General features: G+C 44.4%; 1 protein-coding gene across 1 annotated transcript in view; it reads left to right on the top strand.

The window, feature by feature from the left end:
- ARHGAP45 (Rho GTPase activating protein 45) overlaps positions 1-25994 on the top strand; it is a 115995-nt gene that overhangs the window by 81315 nt on the left and 8686 nt on the right. The window contains exon 20 of the mRNA XM_075851019.1: positions 13522-13745. Coding sequence (XP_075707134.1) covers positions 13522-13745 — 224 coding nt within the window. The remainder of the gene's footprint in view (positions 1-13521; positions 13746-25994) is intronic.

Raw genomic sequence — 25994 nt, forward strand, 5'->3', positions numbered from 1 at the left:
CATCATCTCTCTGCAGATCATACAGTGACTACAGTACTGAGCAGTCACAGGGAGAATAAACATTAATATTTATTGACTCACCGGTGACGACTTCTCAGGTTCTAGTCATTCTCTTTACATTTGCATCTGGTCCTGTAAAGGATCTGCCAGACACCGCTTCTGTGTCGACGCCCGTGGGTAATTTGTCTGCACCTGCTCCTAAGTCTGAGAGAGTGACTCCATCTTCTACCACTCAGGCTGGCAGGCTTAGGAGTGGGAAAGCCTATCACAGCCTGGCCAGACGGAGCTAGCTGCCGCCCTCTGTCTATTTATACCTGCATTTCCTGCTCCTCCTTCGTGTGATTCTGCCTGTTTCCTGGCTCTGCTGCTTGAACTATTTATCCCTGCTTCATATTGACCCTGGCTTACTGACTACTCTCCTGCTCTGCGTTTGATACCTCGTACACTCCTGGTTTGTCTCGGCTCGTTCACTACTCTCCTGCTCTGCGTTTGGTACCTCGTACACTCCTGGTTTGACTCGGCTCGTTCACTACTCTTTTTGCTCACGGTGTTGCCGTGGGCAACTGCACCATTTCCCTTAGCGTCTGTGTACCCTTGTCTGTTTGTCTGTCGTGCACTTATTGAGCGTAGGGACCGTCGCCCAGTTGTACGCCGTTGCCTAGGACGGGCCGTTGCAAGTAGGCAGGGACTGAGTGGCGGGCAGATTAGGGCTCACCTGTCTGTCTCCCTTCCCCGTCATTACATAATCACAGGCCCATATACCTTTTCTACCCTGGTCCCTGACACAACTATGGACCCCCTTGAGACCCTGGCTCAGCAAATGCAGGGCCTCTCCCTACAGGTCCAAGCCCTGGCTCAGAGGGGCAACCAGCATGATGCTACCCTGGTAGTGCCCCCCACCTCATCTCTTGAACCCCACCTCAATTTGCCTGACCGGTTCTCAGGGGACCGGAAGACCTTTTTCTCCTTTTGGGAGAGTTGTAGACTCCATTTCCGTTTAAAGCCCCACTCCTCAGGTTCTGAGAGCCAGCGAGTGGGTATAATTATGTCCCGGCTCCAGGACGGGCCCCAAGAATGGGCCTTCTCCTTGGCTCCTGACGCACCTGAACTTTCCTCTGTTGATCTTTTTTTTTATGCTCTCGGGCTCATATATGACGAGACTGACAAGACTGCCTTTGCCGAGAGTCAGCTGGTGACCTTACGTCAGGGCAAGAGACCCGTTGAGGAGTACTGTTCTGATTTTAGGAAGTGGTGTGTAGCTTCTCGGTGGAATGACCCTGCCTTGAGGTGCCAGTTTAGATTGGGTCTGTCGAACGCCCTGAAAGACCTGTTAGTTAGCTATCCCTCTTCTGACTCCCTAGATCAGGTTATGGCTTTAGCGGTACGTCTTGACCGACGTCTCAGGGAATGACAACTTGAACGTTTTGGTGCCTTCTCCTCTGACCCCCCCCCCCCCCCATGATGGCTCCAGAGGTTCCGTTGCTTCGTTCTTCCATGAAAAACTCGGATGAACCTATGCAACTCGGGGCCTCCGTGTCTCCCAAACAACGTAGAGAGTTCCACAGGAAGAATGGTCTCTGCTTCTACCGTGGAGATGACAAGCATCAAGTGAACAACTGTCCTAGGCGTAAGAATAAGCAGCCGGAAAACTTCCGCGCCTAAGTGATCATCGGGGAGGTCACTTGGGCGCACAGGTATTTCCCGTAAATATGAAACCTAATAAAATCTTGCTTCCCTTTCAGGTCTCTTTTGGTGGTAGGTCTGCTACCGGCAGTGCCTTCGTGGATTCAGGGTCTTCTGCTAATATTATGTCTGTGGAATTTGCTATGTCTCTAGCTATGCCATTGATTGACTTGCCTAAACCTGTCCCGGTAGTGGGTATCGACTCCACTCCTCTTGCTAATGGTTATTTTACGCAGCATACCCCTGTTTTTGAACTCCTTGTTGGCTCCATGCATTTGGAGCAGTGCTCTGTACTGGTGATGCAGGGGTTATCATCCGATTTGGTTTTAGGCCTTCCCTGGTTGCAGATGCATAATCCCACATTTAACTGGAATACTGGGGATCTTACCAAATGGGGTAATGAATGCATGACGACATGTTTTTCTGTTAATTTAATTTCTCTCCCTGAGGAGGTGAACACTCTACCTGAGTTTATTCAGGACTTCGCTGATGTTTTTTCTAAAAAGGCCACCGAAGTGTTACCTCCTCATAGAGAATACGATTGTGCAATCGATTTGGTACCAGGAGCTAAGCTCCCTAATGGTAGGATATTTAATCTCTCTTGTCCCGAACGTGAAGCCATGAGAGAGTATATCCAGGAATGCCTGGCCAAGGGTTAAATTCGCCCCTCTACTTCTCCGGTAGGTGTTGGCTTCTTCTTCGTAGGGAAGAATGATGGTGGTCTTAGGCCGTGCATTGACTACCGAAACTTGTATAAGGTCACTGTAAGGAACCAGTGTCCCCTTCCTTTGATTCCTGATCTCTTCAATCAGGTTCAGGGGGCCCAATGGTTCTCTAAGTTTGATTTACGGGGGGCTTATAACCTTATCCGCATCAAAGAGGGGGATGAGTGGAAGACTGCGTTTAACACGCCCGAAGGTCATTTCGAATACCTCGTCATGCCCCTTGGGTTGTGTAATGCTCCCGCGGTCTTCCAGAATTTTATAAATGAGATTTTAAGAGACTACCTGGGGGTATTTCTTGTAGTGTACCTTGATGACATACTTGTGTTTTCCAAGGACCGGTCCTCCCACATTGAGCATGTCAGGAAGGTGCTCCAGGCCCTTCGGGAAAACAAACTGTTTGCTAAAACCGAAAAATGTGTGTTTGGGGTGCAGGAGATACCATTTTTGGGTCAAATCCTCACTCCTCATGAATTCCGCATGGACCCAGCCAAGGTTCAGGCTGTGGCTGAATGGGTCCAACCTGCCTCCCTGAAGGCGTTACAGTGCTTCCTGGGGTTTGCTAATTATTACAGGAGATTTATTGCTTGCTTCTCGGCCATCGCTAAGCCTCTTACGGATCTTACTCGCAAAGGTGCTGATCTCCTCCCTGGCTTCCAGAGGCGGTAGAGGCTTTTGAGGGCCTTAAGAAGTGCTTTATCTCAGCCCCAGTGCTGATTCAGCCTAACCAAATGGAGCCATTCATCGTGGAGGTTAACGCCTCCGAGGTGGGAGTGGGTGCTGTTTTGTCCCAGGGTACCAGGTCCCTCACCCATCTCTGTCCCTGTGCCTACTTCTCCAGGAAGTTCTCGCCCACTGAGAGTAACTGTGATATTGGCAACCGCGAACTCTTAGCCATTAAATGGGCATTTGAAGAGTGGCGCCACTTCCTGGAGGGGGCTAGGCACCAGGTAACGGTCCTTACCGACCACAAGAATCTGGTTTTCCTAAAATCTGCCCGGAGGCTTAACCCGAGACAAGCTCGATGGGCGTTATATTTTTACTAGATTCAACTTTTTGGTCACCTATAGGGCTGGGTCTAAAAATATTAAGGCTGATGCACTGTCGCGTAGCTTCATGGCCAGCCCTCCTTCGAAGGAACATCCTGCTTGTGTTTTGCCCACAGGTATAATCATTTCCTCTGTTGATTCTGACTTAGTCTCCGAAATTGCGGCTGATCAAGGTTCAGCTCCCGGGAACCTTCCTGAGAAAAAGCTGTTTGTTCCCCTGCAATTCCGGCTAAGGGTACTCAGGGAAAATCATGACTCTGCACTATCTGGCCATCCAGGCATCCTGGGTACCAAGCAACTCATTGCCAGAAACTATTGGTGGCCTGGGTTGCTTAGAGACGTTAAGGCCTACGTTGCCGCTTGTGAAATTTGTGCTAGGTCCAAGACTCCCAGGTCCCGACCAGCGGGCTTACTATGTTCTTTGCCTATTCCTCAGAGACCTTGGACTCATATCTCCATGGATTTTATCACCGATTTGCCTCCATCTCAAGGCAAGTCGGTGGTGTGGGTTGTAGTAGACCGCTTCAGTAAGATGTGCCATTTTGTGCCCCTCAAGAAACTACCCAATGCTAAGACGTTAGCTACCTTGTTTGTCAAACACATCCTGCGTCTCCATGGGATTCCTGTCAATATTGTTTCTGACAGAGGGGTACAATTTGTTTCATTGTTTTGGAGAGCCTTCTGTAAATAGTTGAAGATTGATCTGTCCTTCTCCTCAGTCTTCCATCCTGAAACTAATGGCCAAACGGAGAGGACTAATCAGTCTCTAGAACAATATTTAAGGTGTTTTATCTCTGACTGTCAATATGATTGGGTCTCCTTAATTTCCCTCGCCGAATTTTCCCTTAATAACCAGGTCAGTACCTCGTCAGGGGTCTCCCTCTTTTTCTGCAATTTTGGGTTTAATCCACGATTCTCCTCCTTTTCACCTGGTGGTTCCAACAATCCCGAGGTAGATGTCGTTCATCGGGAACTGTGAACAGTCTGGGCCCAGGTTCAGAAGAACCTAGAGGCGTCCCAGAGCATACAAAAAAACTCAGGCAGATAGAAGACGTTCTGGTGTTTGTGGTCGGGGATCTGGTGTGGCTATCTTCAAAAAATTTGCGCCTTAAAGTCCTGTCAAAAAAATTTGCTCCCCGGTATATAGGGCCGTACAAGGTCATTGAAGTCCTTAACCCTTTCTCCTTCCGACTGGAGTTACCCCCGTCTTTTCGAATACACGACGTGTTTCATGCCTCCCTCCTTAAACGCTGCTCCCCGTACTTGGCTCCCTCCAGGAAACCTCCGGTCCCTGTTCTCACCCCTGAAGGTTTAGAATTCGAGGTGGCTAAGATTGTGGACAGCAGGATGGTCCAAGGCTCCCTCCAGTACATGGTCCATTGGAGAGGATACGAGCCTGAGGAGAGGACTTGGGTACCCGCCCGGGATGTTCACGCTGGAGTATTGCTCAGTAGGTTCCATTTTCGGTTCCCCAATAAGCCAGGTCCACCTAGAAAGGGTCCAGGGACCCCTCCTAAAAGGGGGGGTACTGTAAAGGATCTGCCAGACACAACTTCTGTGTCGACGCCCGTGGGTAATTTGTCTGCACCTGCTCCTAAGTCTGAGAGAGTGACTCCATCTTCTACCACTCAGGCTGGCAGGCTTAGGAGTGGGAGAGCCTATCACAGCCTGGCCAGACGGAGCTAGCTCCCACCCTCTGTCTATTTATACCTGCATTTTCTGCTTCTCCTTCGCCTGTGATTCTGCCTGTTTCCTGGCTCTGCTGCTGCTTGAACTATTTATCCCTGCTTCATATTGACCCTGGCTTACTGACTACTCTCCTGCTCTGCGTTTGGTACCTCGTACACTCCTGGTTTGTCTCGGCTCGTTCACTACTCTCCTGCTCTGCGTTTGGTACCTCGTACACTCCTGGTTTGACTCGGCTCGTTCACTACTCTTTTTGCTCATGGTGTTGCCATGGGCAACTGCCCCATTTCCCTTAGCGTCTGTGTACCCTTGTCTGTTTGTCTGTCGTGCACTTATTGAGCGTAGGGACCGTCGCCCAGTTGTACGCCGTCGCCTAGGACTGGCCGTTGCAAGTAGGCAGGGACTGAGTCGCGGGTAGATTAGGGCTCACCTGTCTGTCTCCTTTCTCCGTCATTACAGGTCCAGAACTCTATGATGCTTCCTGGCCATGACCGATTTCTGCGGAAATGGGTAAATTTTCTGCTCAGATATCTTCGGAAGCTCACTTTTTCAACATTTCTGCACCTATAAACGAAGAGCAAATTCTTATGGTACCACACTCTATGCTCCCAAATATAATAGTATCATACACTGTGTCCCCGAATATAATAGCGCTACACTCTGTGCCCCTCAATATAATAGTAACATACACTGTGCCCTTGAATAAAATTGTGTCAAACACTGTAAAGTAATGCACCACACACAGTGCCCCCTGTAGATAGTGCCCCTCAGAGCCCTCTGTAGATAGTGCTCCCAGTAGAGCCCTCTGTAGATAGTGCTCCCAGTAGAACCCTCTGTAGATAGTTCTCCCCATAGAGCTCTCTGTAGGTAGTTACGTATCCCCTGTAGATAGTGCCCCCTGTAGCGTTCCCTGCAGACAGGGCCCCTGTAGTGTTCCCTGTAGATAGTGCCCCCTGTGGCATTCACTGTAGCGTTTCCTGTATAGTGCCCCCTGTAGCGTTCCCTGTATAGTGCCCCCTGTAGATAGGCCCCTCTGTGGCATTCCCTCTAGATTGAGCCCCCTGTGGCGGTCCCTGTAGATAGAGCCCCCTGTGGCGGTCCCTCTAGATAGAGCCCCCTGTGGAGGTCCCTGTAGATAGGTCCCCATGTTGCAGTCCCTGTAGATAGGGCCCCCTGTGGCGTTTCCTGTAGATAGAGCCCCCTGTGGCGGTCCCTGTAGATAGGGCCCCATGTGCCGTTCCCTGTAGATAGGGCCCCATGTGGCATTATATGTAGATGGGGCTCTATCTACAGGGACCTCCACAGGGGCACAGGGGGGCTCTATCTACAGGGAATGCCACAAGGAGCCCTATCTACAGGGAATACCACATGGGGCCCTATGTGGTGTTACCCTGTAGATAGGGCCCCCTGTGGCGTTCCCTGTAGATAAGGGCCCCCTGAGGCGTTCTCTGTAGATAAGGGCTCCTATATAGTCCCATGTAGTTAGTGTTCCCTATATAGTCCCCTGTAGTTACTGTCCCCTATAGTTACTGTTCCCTATATAGTCTCCTGTAGTTACTGTTCCCTATAAAGTCTTCTGTAGTTCTTGTTCCCTGTATAGTCCCCTATGTAGTGCCCTATAATGCCCGCAGTAGAAGGAAAAAAACACATTTTCTTACCTGTCCCGTTGCCGCGCCATCCTCCAGTGACGTCAGTCCTCCTGCACCGGAATGAGCGACGCAATGACATAATCGCCATCGCGCCGACTGCATCATCGCTAAAGCGCCGAATGGCGAGGCATCATGTGCCTCGCCAGGGCAGCGTTAGTCAACTCAATTGTATCCGCGTCCTAAGGATGTGGATACAATTGAGTGCAGGGGACCGGTCCAGTTCTGCAAACCGGCTATCAATTTAACAACCGGTTCGGGAGAACCGGGGCGAACCGGCCGGATCCCTCCCCTGCACGCATTTACATGAAAAGGCCCAGAGGAAATAGTTTTTTTTACTAAACAAACTAATTTTGAGTTAGGTAACCAATCGAGTAAGCTCCTAGCCCACATTGTCCACCAAAACACCTCTTCACCGGCTGTCCTTAAGATAGCTTCTGATCAGGGGGACATCCTTGTCGAAAATGCTAAAATTTTAAAAAGATACAAAGAATTCTACCAACAACTATACTCGACTCAATTTGCTAAAAGTCAAGTTGATATGACAACATATCTGGACACTATTAACTTCCCACATTTAACGATCGAGGACCGACAACTACTGGAAGCGGATCTCACTTTGGTAGAAATAGAAAAGGCAATTTCTGATATGGCCAAGGGGAAGTCATCAGGCCCTGATGGCATCCCTGTAGAAGTAGTGAGAATTTGGGCCCACCCCTACTTAAGCTGTTTCAACATGCCCTGGACACTAATACACTCCCTGATTCCCTATATGATGCTACTGTTGTGGTGCTCTTGAAACCAGCTAAGGATCCTGTGGAATGTGGGTCACATCGACCCATATCACTACTAAATCTTGACTATAAGATTCTGACAAAAATCCTGGCTAATCGCCTAGACTCCATTATTCTTAACATAATCAATTCAGATCAGTCTGGATTTATGCCAGGCAAAAGCACCACAGACAAAATATGGAAAGTTCAGGTAGTTTCCCAAGTGGGTGTGGCCAGGGGGGAAAAGATGGGCACTAGCTTGGCTCGATGCTGCGAAAGCCTTTGACTCAGTGGAGTGGCCATACCTGCCTGCTGGAGATACTAAGCTGCTTTGGCCTAGGCCCTCGATTTATTTAGTGGGTATACTATATAAGAAGCCTAGGGACAATATTAAATGGTCAATGCTCGAGCTTCTTTGCTTTGGGCAGGGACACTCGTCAAGTTTGTCCATGATCACCTCTCTTATTTGCTATAGCAATTGAACGCTGGGCCCTAAGTAGCAGACAGGACTCCATATCTCAAGGTATCTCTTTGGGTAGCTAGGGAGGACAGTGTAGGCCTATACGCACATGATTTAGTACTATTTATGGCGGATTCTAATGTATTGTTGCCAAGGGCTATTCATATGTTAGAGGACTTTGGATCGCTCTCAGGCCTTCAAATTAATTGGGAGCAAATCAGCTCTCGTGACATTGTGGGATTCCAGATGGCCAGATATATATACCACAACCTACCGGTGGTAACGGAATTCAAATATCTAGGTATTATCATGACCAGACTAGCTACCCAGTCTCATGAGAAAAATATCTGGCCCTTTCTTAAATATGTCGACTCTAAATGCAAGATGTATGGAACACTTCCTTTGTCTGTGTCGGGTCGCATACATCTTTTTAAGTTGATTTTGCTCCCTAAACACTTCGAACTATTGGAACATGCCACTTGTCCTATCACTAAATCTTTCTTCACTAAACTAGAATCTGCTCTTACCTCTTTTGTGTGAGAAAATTCTAGGCACAAACTGAGCATAGCCACTTTACAGAGGCCTAAACTTCGGGGGGGGGGGGGGATGGCCCTTCCAGACTTTTACTTATATTATCTGGCAGGGCAATTTCATTATCTACGATCCTGGACACAAACCCTTATACCATCCTCTGTGGAATACTACCTAGCCTTCCACTTAGATACTGCTATGTTGTGGCCAGTATTAGAGCAGCCAACACTCTTTCCATGTCGCATGTTCCTTCTACAGAAGTTGGCAACTCAGGTGTGGCAAGCAGCTAAGGCTGTAAACCAGTATACTGCCCTACCCTCCATAGTACCGTTGTGGCATAACTCATTGTTTCCGCATCTCCATGCATTGGGGCAAATTACCTTCTAGGTATCACATAGTGTTACGGTGTTGGGAGATGTACAGTTATGTCCAGAATTATTTGGACAGTGACAAAAGTTTTGTGGTTTTAGCGGTTTACTAAAACATATTGAATATACAGTTATATAATCAATATGGGCTTAAAGTGCAGACTGTCAGTTTTAATTTGAGGGTATTCACATCCTAATTTGAGGAAGGGTTAAGGAATAACAGCTCTTTAATATGTAGCTGCCTATTTTTCAAGGGACCAAAGGTAATTGGACAATTATCTCAAAAGCTATTTAATGGGCTGCATGGGCTATTCCCTCGTTAAGCCATCATTAATTAAGCAGGTAAAAGGTCTGGAGTTGATTCCAGGTGTGCCATTTGCATTTAGAAGCTGTTGCCTTGAACCCACAACATAAGGTCAAAGGAGCTCTCAATGCAAGTGAAACAGACCATCGTTAGGCTGAAAACAATTAAGAAATATTTCAGAGAGATAGCACAAATGACCAAATAAACAGTTTGGTACATTCTTGAAAAAAATAAAAAAGAGCGCACTGGTGATCTCGTGAACTCCAAAAGGCCTGGACGTCCACGGAAGACAACAATGGTGGATGATTGCAGAATCCTTTCCATGGTCAAGAAAAAGCCATTTACAACATCTACCCAAGTAAAGAACACTCTCCTGGAAGTAGGTGTATCCGTATCTAACTCTACCATAAAGAGAAGACTTCATGAGAGCAAATACAGAGTGTTCACCACAAGGTGCAAACCATTAATCAGCCTCAAAAATAGAAAGGCCAGATTAGACTTTGCCAAACAACATCTAAAGAAGCCAGCCCAGTTCTGGAACAGCATTCTTTGGACAGATGAAATTAAGATGAACCTTTACCAGAATGATGGGAGGACGAAAGTATGGAAGAGGCTTGAAACGGCTCATGATCCAAAGCACACCCCATCCTCTGTAAAACATGGTGGAGGCAGTGTGATGGCATGGGCATGCATGGCTGCCAAAGGCACTGGGTCACTCGTGTTTATTGATGATGTGATTGAAGACAGAAGCAGCCGGATGAATTCTGAAGTGTTCAAGGATATACTTTCTGCTCAGAATCAAGCAAATGCAGCAAGGTTGATTGGACATGGCTTCACATTACAGATGGAAAATGACCCAAAACATACTGCGAAAGCAACCCAGGAGTTTTTCTTTTTCAAACTCTTTATTTGGCAAAGAAGACATAACAAATCAGTAGAAATTCCCACAAGTCAGGAGCATATATAGCTTCGCAGAGCTATGATAACATTCTTAGTAGGAAACATTGTGATAGAGATTAATACATAAACATATGTTGCAGGAATACCAAAAAATTATCCATATGATGATATTGATATATCAATACATTAAAAGATATTTAGGAGTACGGTGTTAGGGAAAAACACATAACCTCTTCCTAGATTATTATGAAGTACAACTCAGTAAATGTTTGTCTCTAGGTGAAGTTGGAATATCATGCCCGAGGTTGTAGAAGCTAGCAAGGAAGAACCAACAATAAAACTAAAACAGCCAAAACTTGGTGCAGCTATCCATAGTAAAGATTCTAGTTCTGTCATAGACAAATGAGTCCTAGAAGCTAACAAAAGTCTCTAAGCGATTTGTACGAGGACCAACCGATCCACTGGGCTTCACATTTTGGCAGTCTGTTTTCAAGAATACTAATTATTTTCTCAAATTGATGTATCTCTTTAATTTTGTTCAGTGTTCTCAGAAATCTAATAGTTAGGGATTTCCAGCTAATTGCTACTGTCCATTTGGCTGCTGATAAAATAGGCGAGATTAATTTTCTATTTTGTTTGGGTATATCAGGAATGTCTGCGTTCAGTAACGCCGACCAAGGGGATAACTTTATTTGTAAATGTAATTTAGAATTAATTAGGCGTTCAATTCTTTTCCAATGAGCCTGTACTACTGGACAGGACCACCAAATATGAGCCATAGTGCCCCTCTCTCCACAGTTTCTAAAACAAGTGTCAGAACTACCTGGAAACAGTTTCCAGGAGTTTTTTTTAAGGCAAAGAAGTGGAATATTCTGCAATGGCCAAGTCAATCACCAGATCTCAACCTGATCGAGCATGCATTTCACTTGCTTAAAGAGGCTCTGCCACCACATTTTAAGTTCCATATCTCCTACATAATGTGATAGGCGCTGTAATGTAGATCACAGCAGTGTTTTTTATTTAGAAAAACTATCAATTTTGACAGAGTTATGACCTATTTGAGATTTATGCTAATGACTTTCTTAATAGACAACTGGGCGTGTTTTTACTTTTTGACCAAGTGGGCATTGTAAAGAGAAGTGTATGACGCTGACCAATCAGCATCATACACTTCTCTCCATTCATGTACTCACACACAGCATGATCTCGCGAGATCACGCTTGCTGTCACTTACTCACACATTAACTTTACTGAAGTGCCTTGAGAGTGAATAGACTTCGCTTCCAGCCAGGACGCGATGTCTATTCACAATCCCGACACTTCGGTAACGTTTGTGTAGGACTTAATGACAGCAAGCGTGATCTCGCGAGATCACTCTGTAAATGACAGCACAGCGTCAAACGTTACCGAAGTGTCGGGATTGTGAATAGACATCACGTCCTGGCTGGAAGCGATGTCAATTCACTCTCAAGACACTTCAGTAACTTTAATGTGTGAGTAAGTGACAGCAAGATCACGCTGTGTGTGAGTACATGAATGAAGACAAGTGTATGACGCTGATTGGTGATTAAGCAAGTAATTAGCATAAATCTCAAATAGGTCATAACTCCGTCAAAATTTATCGTTTTTCTAAATAAAAACCATTGCTGTGATCCACATTACAGCGCCGATCACATTATGTAAGAGATAGGGCACTTATCATGTGGAGACAGAGCCTCTTTAAGACAAAGGCAGAAAGACCCACAAACAAGCAACTGAAGACAGCAGTAGTAAAGGCCTGGTAAAAGATCACAAAGGAGGAAACCCAGCATTTGGTGATGTCCATGGGTTCCAGACTTCATGCAGTCATTTCCTGCAAAGCATTCTCTACAAAGTATTAAAAAATATATTTTTATTCATGGTAATGTTAATTTGTCCAATTACTTTTGAGCCCCTGAAATGAGGAGGCTGTGTAGAAAAATGGTTGCAATTCCTAAACGTTTCACAGGATATTTTTGTTCAACCCCTTGAATTTAAACTGAAAGTCTACACTTCAATTGCATCTCCGTTGTTTCATTTCAAATCCAATGTGGGGGGCATGCAGAGCCCAAATCATGAAGATTGTGTCACTGTCCAAATAATTCTGGACCTAACTGTATATGCAAATGACACTCTTAGATCTTTTACACAGTTGCAAGAAGTTTTTACCCTGCCCCGCACATCGTTTTACAGGTACCTGCAATTGTGCCACGCACTTCAGAATCAATTTCCAAATAATACATGTCCTATTTTAGACTACCCTTTGATTGGCATTTTTACCTCACAAGGTCCACGTGGCCTTATTTCAGCCTTATATACCCACCTTCTAGGAACCAATCTCGAATCCACACAACTAGCAGTAGAGGACAAATGGAAATCACAAATTCCTGGTCTGTCCACAGAAGACTGGATAGATGCTTTAGAATCCGCGATGCATGTCTCTTCGGCAATAAATAACCGTATGACACAGTTGTACTTCGTCCACCAATGCTATCTATTCCCAGTCCGTATCCACAAAATGGGACGACTTCCTCATGATAGGTGTCACTGATGCGACAGACCTCATGCTGACTTCTGGCACATGGCGTGGGACTGCTCCTACATTAGTTCCTTTTGGTTTGATGTGATCTCTTTATTATCCAGTATTCTTATGATTCCAGTACCACACACTCCCCATGTATGCCTATTGGGTATCCTTGATGAATCATCATGGTGTCATCATATGCGCATTTTCATACGAGAATCACTATTTTTTGCTAGGACAGTAATAGCAATTAGATGAATGGGGGATCATTCTCCTTCTGTCCATCTGTGGAAAAAACAAGTCAACACTGCAATTCCATTAGAGAAAGTGGTGTATAAGAACAGAGGCTGTCCCGAGAAATTCATGAAAATCTGGGGTGTGTGGTGCGAATCGCCGATGACTCTCTTCTCCTCTGAATATTTGAGAGCTGGACTCTCTTTTAGCTAAATGCATAGGCTGCAGGTATATTTTGATATGTATATACGTTGTAACAATCCGTTCTATTTAAATTCTTTGGAAAATCTATATACATTCCTGTTTCAGGTTTTAACGGTCTCATTTTATTGTGATTACTTATATCTTTTTGCTATGACTATTACATGCGCAGAAATGTTCGAAATGCTTGTGATTTTTTAATTTCATTAATAAAAAAAAAATCTTTGTAGTTTGTTGTATTGTACCAAACTTTAATTAATAAAACGAGTTTAAAAAAAATATATATATTATTGTGGATTAGAAATTCTCTGTTTAATTTCCATTATTATTAATTCTGTAGACAAATTGCCCTACTGCATAGCAATGTTCATGACCCGTGGATTCACTAACTATAGATAACCCTAATACGTTTACTTCTTCAGCTCCCTGAGCCTCTGATGCCATTCCGGCTTTATAACGGTTTGATGGGTCTTGCAAAAGAAAGTCTTCGTGATTGTGAAACTGGCAAAGCCTCCAGACTTGAGGACAAAGGGACAGAAACAGAGCCAGAGGTCCTGGCCATGGCGGAGAGACTTAAAGAACTGCTACAGGACCTGCCCTTTGAAAACAGGGTCACACTTCAGTATTTGATAAAGCATTTGTGCAGGTATGTTTACTGTACAGGAGTAAGATAATAAGGAAACCGTTGTTTCTCTGAAAGAGTCAAAGTAGTAAAAAGTAAGCGGTAAAATCCTGAAACGTTTGGTCAGTAGCGCTGCAGCCCCTTCATTCTCAGGATTATGGAGGTCCTAGAGGTCGGATCCCGACCAATCATAAAGTGATGGCATAACCTAGCAATATGCCATCACTTTATGAGATGGTACACCTCTTCAATGGATGAGATAGATATTATGATACAAGTTTTGATGACTAAATGATCAGTAGGAAAAAAAGCAGAGGTAAACCAAGGATGAATCAGAGTTTGTTTTGGGTAGAGTTCTCTTTGAACTAATCCGAAGACCATAAAACAATTCCCCATGAGCAGTTAAGGGCATGATTTGTTTCTAATTTGGCAACATTTTATAGGATAATCATTCCGTGCACATAAGTGTTTGGGTTGCCTTCAGATTACATTTAGGGATTTGTTAGCATTTCGTATAGAAGCCAGCAAAGTAAGGCGAAATTGACATGAATGCGTGCGTTTTGCGCTCGCAAAAAACGCTGCATTTTTTTGCGCGTTTCAGTTCCGTGTGGCATCATTGTTTGGTGCGTGGCTGCGTGTTTTTTGCGCGTATGGCATCGTTATGTCACGTGGTTTTGATGTTTATAAACAGAAATGAAGGAGGTAGTTTTATTATTCCCTTCATTTCTTCAACAACTGTAGTGTGAATCGCGCGCGGCACATGGAAGTGCGTCAGTGTGCCGTGCGTGGTTTTCACGCACCCATTGACTTCAATGCGTGCGTGATGCGCGAAAAATGCTAAAGTATAGGACATCCTGTGAGTTTCACGCAGCGGACACGCTACGTGAAAAACATGGAATGTCTGAACGGCCACATTGACTAGCATAGGTCCGTTCGACGTGCGTGATTTTCACGCGCGTGTCACGGACGTGAACTACGCTCGTGTAAATAAGGCCTAAGTCTGCATTTCTAGGCATGTACTGTATAATAATGATCTAGTGAGGGGTTAGCAAATTATTACGAAGCTTATTTTTAGGGCTACACATACATCTTTTTGGGGGCTCCAGGTCTGCCACCCTGTGACACATAAAAGGGTTCCTGTCATCGTTAAGCTAATACACTACATCAGGGGCGTAACTAGGAAAGACTGGGCCTAGTAGTGCCACAAAGCCCCGCCCCCTTAGTAGTGACACACAGCCCCTTGTATATAGTGCCACACAGCTCCCCCATGTGTATAGTGCCACACAGCTCCCCATGTGTATAGTGCCACACAGCTCCCCCTTGTGTATAGTGCCACACAGCCCCCTTTTGTATATAGTGCCACAAGGCAATTGCGCATCCGAGAAAGTTGTATCAGCCAGGGGGATGTCAATGAGACATTGAAAGGTGAGATTGGAGGCAGGACTATGTGTCTTCAGGATAGCAGCCACACCCCATGAATCTTTAAAGAGTAATTAGCATATAGTGTGCACCGTTTTAAAAGTGGATTTTAAAGATTTTGCTGCATCTGAAAAAAACATACATTTAGAAATATTGTCAGGTCATAGTGGCGGTTCAAGGGGTTAAAACTACCGGACAGGTTCCCATGAAATATACAATGAATTGAGAACAATTCCATCTTCCCTGCAATTTGATTATAAATATATCCTATATAATTACAGTTCCAGAACCAAGCTCATACATATATACAGTACCCCAACCAAGCTCAGTGCCTAAATATAGCACTAGAACAAAGCTCTGACATATATACAGCACCAGAACAAAGCTCAGTACATATATACAGCACCAGAACAAAGCTCAGTACATATATACAGCACCAGAGCCAACCTCAGTACATAAATACAGCACTAGAACCAAGCTCATACATAAATACAGCACTATAACCAAGCTCATACATATATACAGCACCAGAACCAACCTCAGTACATATATACAATACCAGAAGAAAGATCAGTACATAAATACAGCCCCAGAACCAAGTTCAGTACATATATACATCCCCAGAACAAAGCTCAGTACATATATACAGCACCACAACCAAGCTCAGTACATATATACAACACCAGAACAAATACAGCTCAATTTAATGCAACCCCTGCCGTATAGGTTTGTACGGCATAAAACTACAGTGGCCACCATAGCCCGAACAATAGTAAGGATATGCTGGGAGATGCTGTTTCACAAAAAAAATCATACCACCCATCATCTCGCTGCAGATCATTCAGTGACTACAGTACTGATTAGACCAGGGGTCTCAAGAACGTGGCCCGCATAAGGCCCCTGGGGCAGACATCTGCGGCCCGCGGGACACAGAGACGCTAATACAGGCTCTGCTCCGGGACTCTGTGGAATTCCCTGACATCGCTGTCCATACATCGACAGTGATGTCAGGGGCTTCCCCAGAGCAGGAGTCCCAGTGATGTCAGGAGCACAGCTGGAGTCCCAGGAAGAGCCTACTAGCGCTCTGCCTGGGACTCCAGCTCTGGAGTTGCCCCTGACATCCATGTCCATATATGGACAGTGATGTCAGGAGCAGAGCTGGAATCCCAGGCAGAGTGCTAGAAGTGGCTTTGCTCCGGGACTCCAGCTCTGGGCAAGCCCCTGACACCACTGTCCATATATGGATACTGATGTCAGTGGCTTCCCCAGTGTTCCGGCGCAGAGCCTATACTAGTGCCCTGCTCCGGGACACCGGCTCTGGGGTTGCCCCTGATATCACATTCCCATCTAGGAGGATCCCCTGACGTCACAGTGTATGGACAGTGACATCAGGGGTTCCAACAGTAGAGGGCTCTGTGGCAGCACCTGCCGAGGGCTCTGAGGCAAAACCTGCCGAGGGCTCTGTGGCAGCACCTGCCGAGGGCTCTGTGGCAGCACCTGCCGAGGGCTCTGTGGCAGCACCTGCCGAGGGCTCTGTGGCAGCACCTGCCGAGGGCTCTGTGGCAGCACCTGCCGAGGGCACTGTGGCAGCACCTACGGAGGGCACTGTGGCAGCACCTACGGAGGGCACTGTGGCAGCATCTACGGAGGGCACTGTGGCAGCATCTACGGAGGGCACTATCTAAAAAGGGGCTGCCCAATCTTGACATGTGTGTCTGCCAAACGCTGCCAATTGAGCCGCCAGACTGCATTTAGCGACACTTAAACTGGAAAACTGGATTGTTGAAATAAGCACGTGGAGAATTCTCTCAAATTTTAAACCTAGCGGTATTATTATAGTAATGTAGTATTAGTATTATAGTAATAGTGTCATAGTAGTTCAAATAACTAATTGATTAACAATAATTTTGTATTGTATCAAATTTGAAAGTAATGCGGCCCATCAACTTCCCATTTTTTCTATATGCGGCCCACTTACCCGGCCGAGTTTGAGACCCCTGGATTAGAGGCAGAATAAACATTTATATTAAGTGACTCACCGGTGATGTCTCAGATTCTAGTTATTTTCTTCTCCCCCCGGTCCAGGATTTCTCCTGGCTATGACCCATTGCTGCAGTTTTCTGCTCAGATGTCTTCAGCTTCTCACTTTTAAAACATTTCTGCACCTATACACGAAGTTAAAACTCTCAACACCTCTAAATATAATAAAGCACCATACACTGCACCACTAACTACAATAGCGCCATACACTGTGTCCCTGATTATAATAATATCATACACTGTGTCCCACACACACACACCGTGCCCCCTGTAGATAGTGACCGCCATAGAGCCTCTGTCGATAGTGCCCACATATGGACTCCAGAGCTGCAACGCAATAGTGCTAACCACTGAGCCACCGTGCCCTACATATAGCTTTCCATATAGATAGTGCTTCACATATAGCCCACCTCTGTAGACAGTGCCCTACATATAGCCCCCTGTATCTAGTGCCCCACAGGTAACCCATCCCTGTATATAGTGTCCCACATATAGCCCACCCCTATAGATAGTGCCCTACAAATACCTCACCTATAGATAGTGCTCTACATATAGCCCACCCCTGTATATAGTGTCCCGCATATAGCTCCCCCTGTATAGTGTCCCACATATAAACATCGCCACGTATATTGTGGCCCACATCCCCACATATAGACCCCCCCCCCGTAGATAGAGTCCCCACTGTAGATAACGCCACTCAGTTTTAGTAGAAAAAAAAAGTTACATACTCGCCCTGATCCCGTTCCCGCGCTGTCTGGTAGCAATGCAGATCTGCTCACTTCTGAGCAGGTCTGCTGGAGCTGAACGACGCGCCGCTTGCCCCGTCAATCAGCGCGTTTCAAGCACGGAAGTGGCGCGATGACATCATCGCGTCGTTGAAAGGTGCTGATTGGCGGGGCAAGTCATTTTGCCCCGCCAATCAGCGTCATTGTAAGGCCCGGCCATTCAGCGCTAATGCATGTATTTGTACCTGCATGCTAGAGACGCAGGTACAATTACTGCAAGAGGGGGTGACTGTCGCTAGCACTGGGGCTTCCTCCAGTGCTAGCGAAGCCCCCGGGCATGAGAGGGCCTGTGTTGCCCGGCCCATATATGTTAGAGGCTCGGAGGCGTGGGCCCCGTAGTAGTGTTGCTACCGCTGTAGCGGATGCTAGCGGCGCCACTGGGCATATGGCACGGGCCCCCTCAAGCCGCGGGCCCCATAGCAGCCACTATGGCTGCTACCGCGGTAGTTACGCCACTGCGCTACATGTAAACTTAAAATGTTGCCTTTAAAAAATACAACTTGTCCCGCAATAGACAAGCCCTGATACAGCTACATGGATGGAAAAATAAAAAAATGGTATGGCTCTTGGAATGTGGCAACACAAAAATCAAATGATTTTCTTATTTGTTAATATTGTGCAAAAGTAGTAAATCTTAAAAAAAACAATTTGAATTTAGTATTGCCGTTTTCATACTGACCCGCAGAGTAAAGGTAAAGAGAACCTTTCACCTGCCCATACATGTACAGCTGAGTGCAGCATGTAATTGGCAGGGCTGCACAAACCCTGGGGCACTTTACACTTTTTCCCTGCCCTCCTCCGTTATTTAGATATTGCTGCTGTTATATTTGGCGCCCGATATTTAAATGACCCCCTGAACGGTCAATGGGGCGTGTAATGGCAAGGGGGCGTGTTACTATGGCTGTGACACTTTCCAATCAGCTATGGACAGTGCCACAGCAGGAGCTGGAGAGAGGAGAGCGTGTGCTCGTGAGAGATCACAGGAAAATAGGATTTTTGTGCTCACCATAAAATCTTTTTGTAATTGAAGTAATTTGAGGACACAACACGATAAGAATAAGCCCTTGCCACTGGGAGGCTGATACTAGGAAGGAAAAGTCTTGGCTCCGACCCAGACAGGCCATATCTGTCCCACAGACACTGGCTAAATCAGTTTGTACAGAAGCAGGAGGAGGGACAAAAAACAAATACCATGTCCACGCTCCAGAACAGGTCCTGGGCCTGGAACAATCCAAAATAGAGGGCGGGATCTGTGTCGTCGTCGTCCCCCCCCCCCCCCCAATGAATTCAACGAGAAAAAGATTTTATGGTCAAAGAATGAATCTGGTAAATCCTTGATGCCTGCCGCTCAGGAGGCACCAACAGCCCTTGTAGAATGAGCAGTGACCGAAACGGGAGGGACTAGGCTTCCGAACTCAAAGAACACATTCAACGCGCAATGTTAACCTTTGACCATGCCAATGTCTTGCGTGGCCCTTCAGGAAGACCAAATGAAAATCAGAGCGCCGAAACAACTGTCGCAGCCAGATAGACGCCGACTGTTCTTACCACGTCAGGACAGTGTAAAGCCCACTCTCTCTCATGAGACAGGGAGGGCCAAAAAAAAAAAAAAAAAAAAAGGAGGACAAACTTTTTATTAATATGGAAGGCAAAGACCACCTTCGGTAGATAGGACAGGACAAGTCAGAACACTACTTTGTCAATATATATGACCAAACAGGGGGAGTTGCAGGATAATGAAGACAGTTCTGAAACCGTTCGGGTGGAGGTGACGACCACCACGAATGCAACCTTTGATGAAACTAGACAAAATGAAATGTTTCTCAAGGGTTCAAAAGAAGTCACATGTAGGGGCCCACGGATCAAGATCCAAAGTCTCAGTGGGATGTCTGAAGAGAAGGGACCGCATGAGCCACCCCTTACAAAAAAAGTCTTCATCTGAGAACTAAAGGAAAAGGTTTGCTGAAAGAGGATGCACAGAGCAGAGACCATACCCTTAAAGGGGTACCCTCATTATGATAATTTATTACTTGTCCACAGGATAGTATATAAAGAAAGCAGCAGCACTCAACAGAAAAAAAGGAAAAGCGGGTGCCAGCAAGTAATCCTGATCCAAGGGTTATTTAGATAAAAGAAAAAATATCTCGCAGCACTCCAGATAAAGTAGTAATTTGATTTATTCAGCCGTCATAGTGCAACATTGCAACCCCACACTGGGATCTTTTTCAAGCTTAGTGATACATAGTTATTGGAGGTATATATACCATGTGTCTCATAATAATAATAATAAACTTCACTATAAAATACATATAAACAAATACGTGTGAGGGTATGTTCACATGCACTGTTTTCAGACGTAATTCGGGCATGTTACGCCTCGAATTACGCCTGAAAAAACGCCCCTAATACGCCTACAAACATCTGCCCATTGCTTTCAATGGGAATTACGATGTTCGGTTCCCACGAGCCTTTATTTTACGCGTCGCTGTCAAAATACAGCGCGTAAAATGACAGCTCGCCAAAAGAAGTGCAGGACACTTCTTGGAACGTTTTTCATTGACTATTGAAAACAGCTCCAAAAACAGCCGTAAAAAACGCAGCGAAAATAGCGAGTGGCTTAAAAAACTGCTGTAAATCAGGAGCTGTTTTCCCTTGAAAACAGCTCCGTATTTTCAGACGTTTTTGGTTAAGCGTGTGAACATACCCTAGCAATATTTAAAACAGTGTTTCCAAGAGGATCACAATTAGGGTATGTTCACACGCAGTGAGCAAAAACGTCTGAAAATACGGAGCTGTTTTCAGGCGAAAACCGCTCCTGATTTTCAGAAGTTTTTGTAGCAACTTGCATTTTTTGCAGCGTTTTTTATGGCTGTTTTTGAATGGAGTCAATGAAAACCGCCTCCAAAAATGTCCCAAGAAGTGCCCTGCACTTTTTTCGCGGCCGTTTTTTCCGCGTAAAAAAACGCAGCGAAAAACGCTCCGTTGGAACAGAACTCCATTTTCCCATTGAAATCAATGGGCAGATGTTTGGAGGCGTTCTGCTTCCGATTTTTCATCCGTTTTTCGGGCGTTTAATAGGCCGTGTGAACATACCCTAATGCATAAGTGACAGTGATACATATTATCATCAACGTGAGAAAATCTTAAATAGCCATAAGTAATTCCACAGATGCGGAGAAGTTGGGACTCCGGGAACACTCAACAATCCCAGGTAAGTAGTTGTATGCATATTCAAGAAGTCGGTTTAAACTCAAAAGATCTTCATCATGCCTGTTTGGCGTCTACATGTCACCAATGCGCATGTCAGAGCCGAAGCCCTATGTCAGCGGAGTAAGGCACGTTGTTTAGCAGCGTGTTAGCGTCTACATGTCTCCTAAGGCGCATGTCAGAGCCAAAGCGCGTTATTACATGTATGATAACATGTTTAATATGCACTGATGTCATGCACACAGTAAAATTCAGCACTAATGATCGCTGCTATTATCTCACTATCAGTAAGTCCACAATAGCTCCCTATCAATGTTTAAAAGGCATTAATACGTACATATCTTTGTGCATTGAAATCATCAACTATCGGAACCATTAAGTCCCAGAGAGACAAAAGTATATATATTAAATTAGCACATATCGGAAGCAAAAGTTTAGGGAATATTACCCTGTGCAAGGGATAAGGAGTACTTGGACAAACGACTTTATAGAACAATATAGTCATCCACACGTGGAGCATGTATCCCCATCCCACACTTCTGTAGTCCGTGGTATACTAGCTCCAGGTTCACATAGTAACCCACAGCCCACTTTCGTGTCAGTGGGTCACCATGTGTAAATCAACATCCGTGTATCGGACAAAAAAGGGGCCAGCTGTATAGCAGCTCAACTTTATATACATTAATGTTGAAATTCCCATCCTTTTAGTTACTCTTTTGCTTCCCCAATGTGACCACAGAAAAAACGACTTAAGAAGTTACATAAGAGTCTCATATGGTAACCGGACCAGAAGAAATACTGGAGTGCTGTAGAAGTAGACTAATATATAAACACGTTGATGTATGAAACTTTCTATTTATAAAAAAAATAAAAATGTAGAGGAATTTTTTTTATCATCTTGGTGGTGTGTGGCCCCGAAGTCCCATCATTTGTATAATCTATAAAAAAATAAAATAAAGTATATGTAACATACAACTAATAATGATTCTGACGAGGACTTTGTAAGAACCCAAACAGGAGGGCAAGTACTAACCCAAAGTGCCTCTGGATACATTAAACTCTACATTTAACCCTTTGGGTTTCAATAAATCAAGAAGAAATATCCATTTTAATTCACGTTTATTTAATAGCGCATGTCTGTCGCCACCCCTTTTAGATGGGGGAATATGGTCCAAAATCATGAACCTGAGGTCCCTTTCAACGTCTAAGAAATGCTTAGAGACTGGCAGATTACGTTTCTTTTTCCGGATCGTGTATCTATGATAATTAAGGCGAGTTTTAACGTCACACGTAGTCTCACCTACATATAATAGAGAGCACGGACACCATAGTACATAGACTACCCAGTCCATATCACATGTCCGATAATGTTTAAATTTAAGTTCTCAAAGTGGAGTAATGTATTGGGGTCTGTTTCTGTAGTATATAATTAAGTTTGTAAGATGTCATTAGAGAGTTTAACAGTCACATCCAAAAATTGGATGCTCTCCTTGAACACACAGTAGTAAATAGTATATCTGGATCTATCAAATTCAAATATTCATGAAACGCCCTCAATGAGGGTTCAGTATTTGTCCAGATGAAGAAGATGTCGTCTATGCATTACCGCCACCACCTCAAAACATGAGAGAAGTTGTGGTACACATAGACGAACATTTACTCCATCACGGCCACCAAGATATTGCCATTTGTAAGGGCCATGTTTGACCCCATAGCTGTGCCCCTTTGTTGAATAAAATATTTATCTTAAAAAAGAAAATAATTTGAGGTCAGAATCAGTTCAAGTAAAGAAATTATAAATGCACAACAGGGCGGTATATAGTCTGATTTTTCCAACATACTAAGAAGGATCCCTGAGGAGGTGTCACTTGGTTAAATTTATTTAGAAAATCAGTCGTATCCCTGATGTATGATTTTGTATTATTTGCAAACTGTCTTTTTGATATCATTTGTGATCAATGTTAGATTGGTGGGGTCTGACGGCTGGGACTCCCACCGATTCAGAGAACGGGGGTCTCCGAATGCCCTATGTGAATAGAGCGGCACTGCGCATGCTCAGCCAACGCTCCATTTACTTTCTAAGAGACTGCTGTAAATAGCCAGGGATAGCAGAGTTACAGGAGGAAGAACTTATCCCTTGGAGTGACCAGGGCGTCAACTGCGATGGCCCTGGGATCCCACACCCTGGCAACTTAGTTTGTATACTTTTGGTTGAGACAAGACGCAAAGAGATTAACGTCTGTGATTATTTTCTTTTTTATAAAAATTAAAAAAATAAACAAAATTGGTATCGCTGCGTCCATAAAAGTCCAAACTATTACACTATACCATTATTTAACTCGCACGGTGAACACACTAAAAAATAAAAAATTGCAATCGCCGTTTTTTTGTTCACCTTAGCGCTCAAAAAATATGTAATAAAAAATGATCCTAAAGTTGTATGTACCAAAAAATGTTACCAATAAATCCTACAGCTCGTCTGGCCAAAAAAATACCTCACACCACACAAGCGAACAAAAAATAAAAAAAGTTATGGCTCTCGGAATGTGGAGATCCTAAACAATCTTTTTATTTTAAACAAATAGTTTTTTCTTTGTAAAAGTAGTAAGATATTAAAAAAACTATATCAATTTGGTATTACCATAATCGTATTAAGCCACAGAATAAAGTTAAGTTGTAGTTTTTACCGCATGATGAAAGCCGTAAAAACAAAACCCAAAAAAACAATGAAGGAATCACAGTTTTTTCCAATTTCAGCCCGCAAAGTATTTATTTTCCGTTTCCCAGTACATTATATGGCACTTTAAATGGTGCCAATAGAAACTACAACTCCTCCCACAAAACTAAGCCCTCACACCACTCTATTGACGGAAAATTAAAAAAGTTATGACTCTTGGAAGGCGGGGACTGAAAAACGAAATTGAAAAAGCAAAAAATGGATCAGTCCTGAAAGGTTTAATTAATGTCTAAAAACCCACCTTTGGGGTAAAAATGATCACTACACAACTAATTATTTACATTAGAAAAAAACTTACATTTTCATTTTCACGGTCCAATTCCACTAAATTCAGCAAAAAACCTGTGGGATTAAAATGCTCACTATACCCCTCGATAAATTCATTGAGGGGTGTAGTTTGCCAAATGGTGTATTTTTGGGGGTGTTTCCGCTGTTTTAGCCTTACAAGACCTTTTCAAACCTGACACGGTGCCTAAAGTATTTTCTAATAAAAAGGAGGCCCCAAAATCCACTAGGTGCCCCTTTGTTGCTGAGGCCAGTGTTTCAGTCCATTAGGACACTAGGGACACATGTGGAAAATGTCTAAAAACGGCAGAATCTGGGAAATAAATATTACGTTGCGTTTGTCTGGTTAAAAACTTCTGTGTTATAGAAAAAAATGGATCACAATGGGTTTTCTAAAAAAAAAATAACTTTGCTTTAATTCCTGTGAGACACCTAAAGAGTTAAGAAACTTTCTAAATACTTTAAGGGGGTGCAGTTTTTAACCCCTTCCCGACATCCGCCGTATATATACGGCGCACGCCGGGTGGGGAAATATTGAGCGGGCTCACGGGCTGAGTCCGCTCCATAGAGCGAGTGTGTCGGCTGTGTGTTACAGACGACACTTCCGGGTTACGAGCGGGATCGCGTTTTAGCCGTTAAATGCCGCTTTCAATAGAGATCGCGGCATTTAAATGACTAAAAACAGGGGGGCGACCCCCTGTAAGATCCCAACGGCCCCCCCGCGGCGAGATCGGGGGGAGCCGTTGGTTGGCATGGTGCTACGAAAAACTACAACTCGTCCCGCAAAAATCAAGCCCTTATAGTACTATATCGACGGAAAAATAAAGGCGTTATGGCTTTTGGAATGTGGGGAGGAAAAAACGAAAATGAAAATCTGAAAAAGGGCTGCGGCGTGAAAGGGTTAAAATTGTGTGACTTATGGGGGGTTTCTAATATATAAGGCCTTCAAAGCCACTTCTGAACTGGTCCCTAAGGCCCCTTGCACATGACCGTAGATGTTATCCATAATTACGGACCCATTAATTTCCATGACTCGACGGACACCTTCCCGTATATTTAAGGGAAGGTGTCCGTGCAGTAAAAACCTTCTGTAAAAAATACGGACTTTATAATGGGAGCACGGTTCACAAATGCGGATGACTGTCCACGGCCGGGGGTGCCTGTAATAACGGACCGTAATTACGGGCACGGTCGTGTGCATGGGGCCTAAAAAAAATTGGTTTTGGAATTATTTTTTTTAAATGTGAGAAATTGCTGCTGAAGTTCTAAGCTTCCTAACAACCTAGAAAATAAAAGGATGTACAAAAAATTATGCCAACGCAAAGTAGACATATGGGAAACGTTAACTAGTAACTATTTTGAGTGGTATTACTATCTGTTTTACAAGCAGATACATTTAAATTGAGAAAAATGCTAATTTTTGCACATTTTCTCTAAATTCTGGTGTTTTTCACAAATAAACACAGAATTTATCAACAAAATTTTTCCACTAACAAAGTACAATGTGTCACGTGAAAACAATCTCAGAATCGCTTGAATAGGTAAAAGCATTCCGAAGTTATTACCACATAAAGTGACACGTCACATTTGAAAAAAATCGTCAAGTGTCCACAAGGCCAAAACAGGCTGTGTCTTGAAGGGGTTAAGTGAACCTGTCAACAGCATTTTCACCACTAAACTCACAGCACTCTCGGGTAGGGCATGAAATATCCTTCTTATCTTTCCCACGTTATGTTATTAATAGGTAAACGGGTGATTTTTAACATAAAAGAGGGAAAGCTAAAAAGGATATTCTATTCC

The sequence above is a fragment of the Rhinoderma darwinii genome, chromosome 1 (assembly GCF_050947455.1).
Source record: "Rhinoderma darwinii isolate aRhiDar2 chromosome 1, aRhiDar2.hap1, whole genome shotgun sequence".
Classification (NCBI taxonomy): domain Eukaryota; kingdom Metazoa; phylum Chordata; class Amphibia; order Anura; family Rhinodermatidae; genus Rhinoderma; species Rhinoderma darwinii.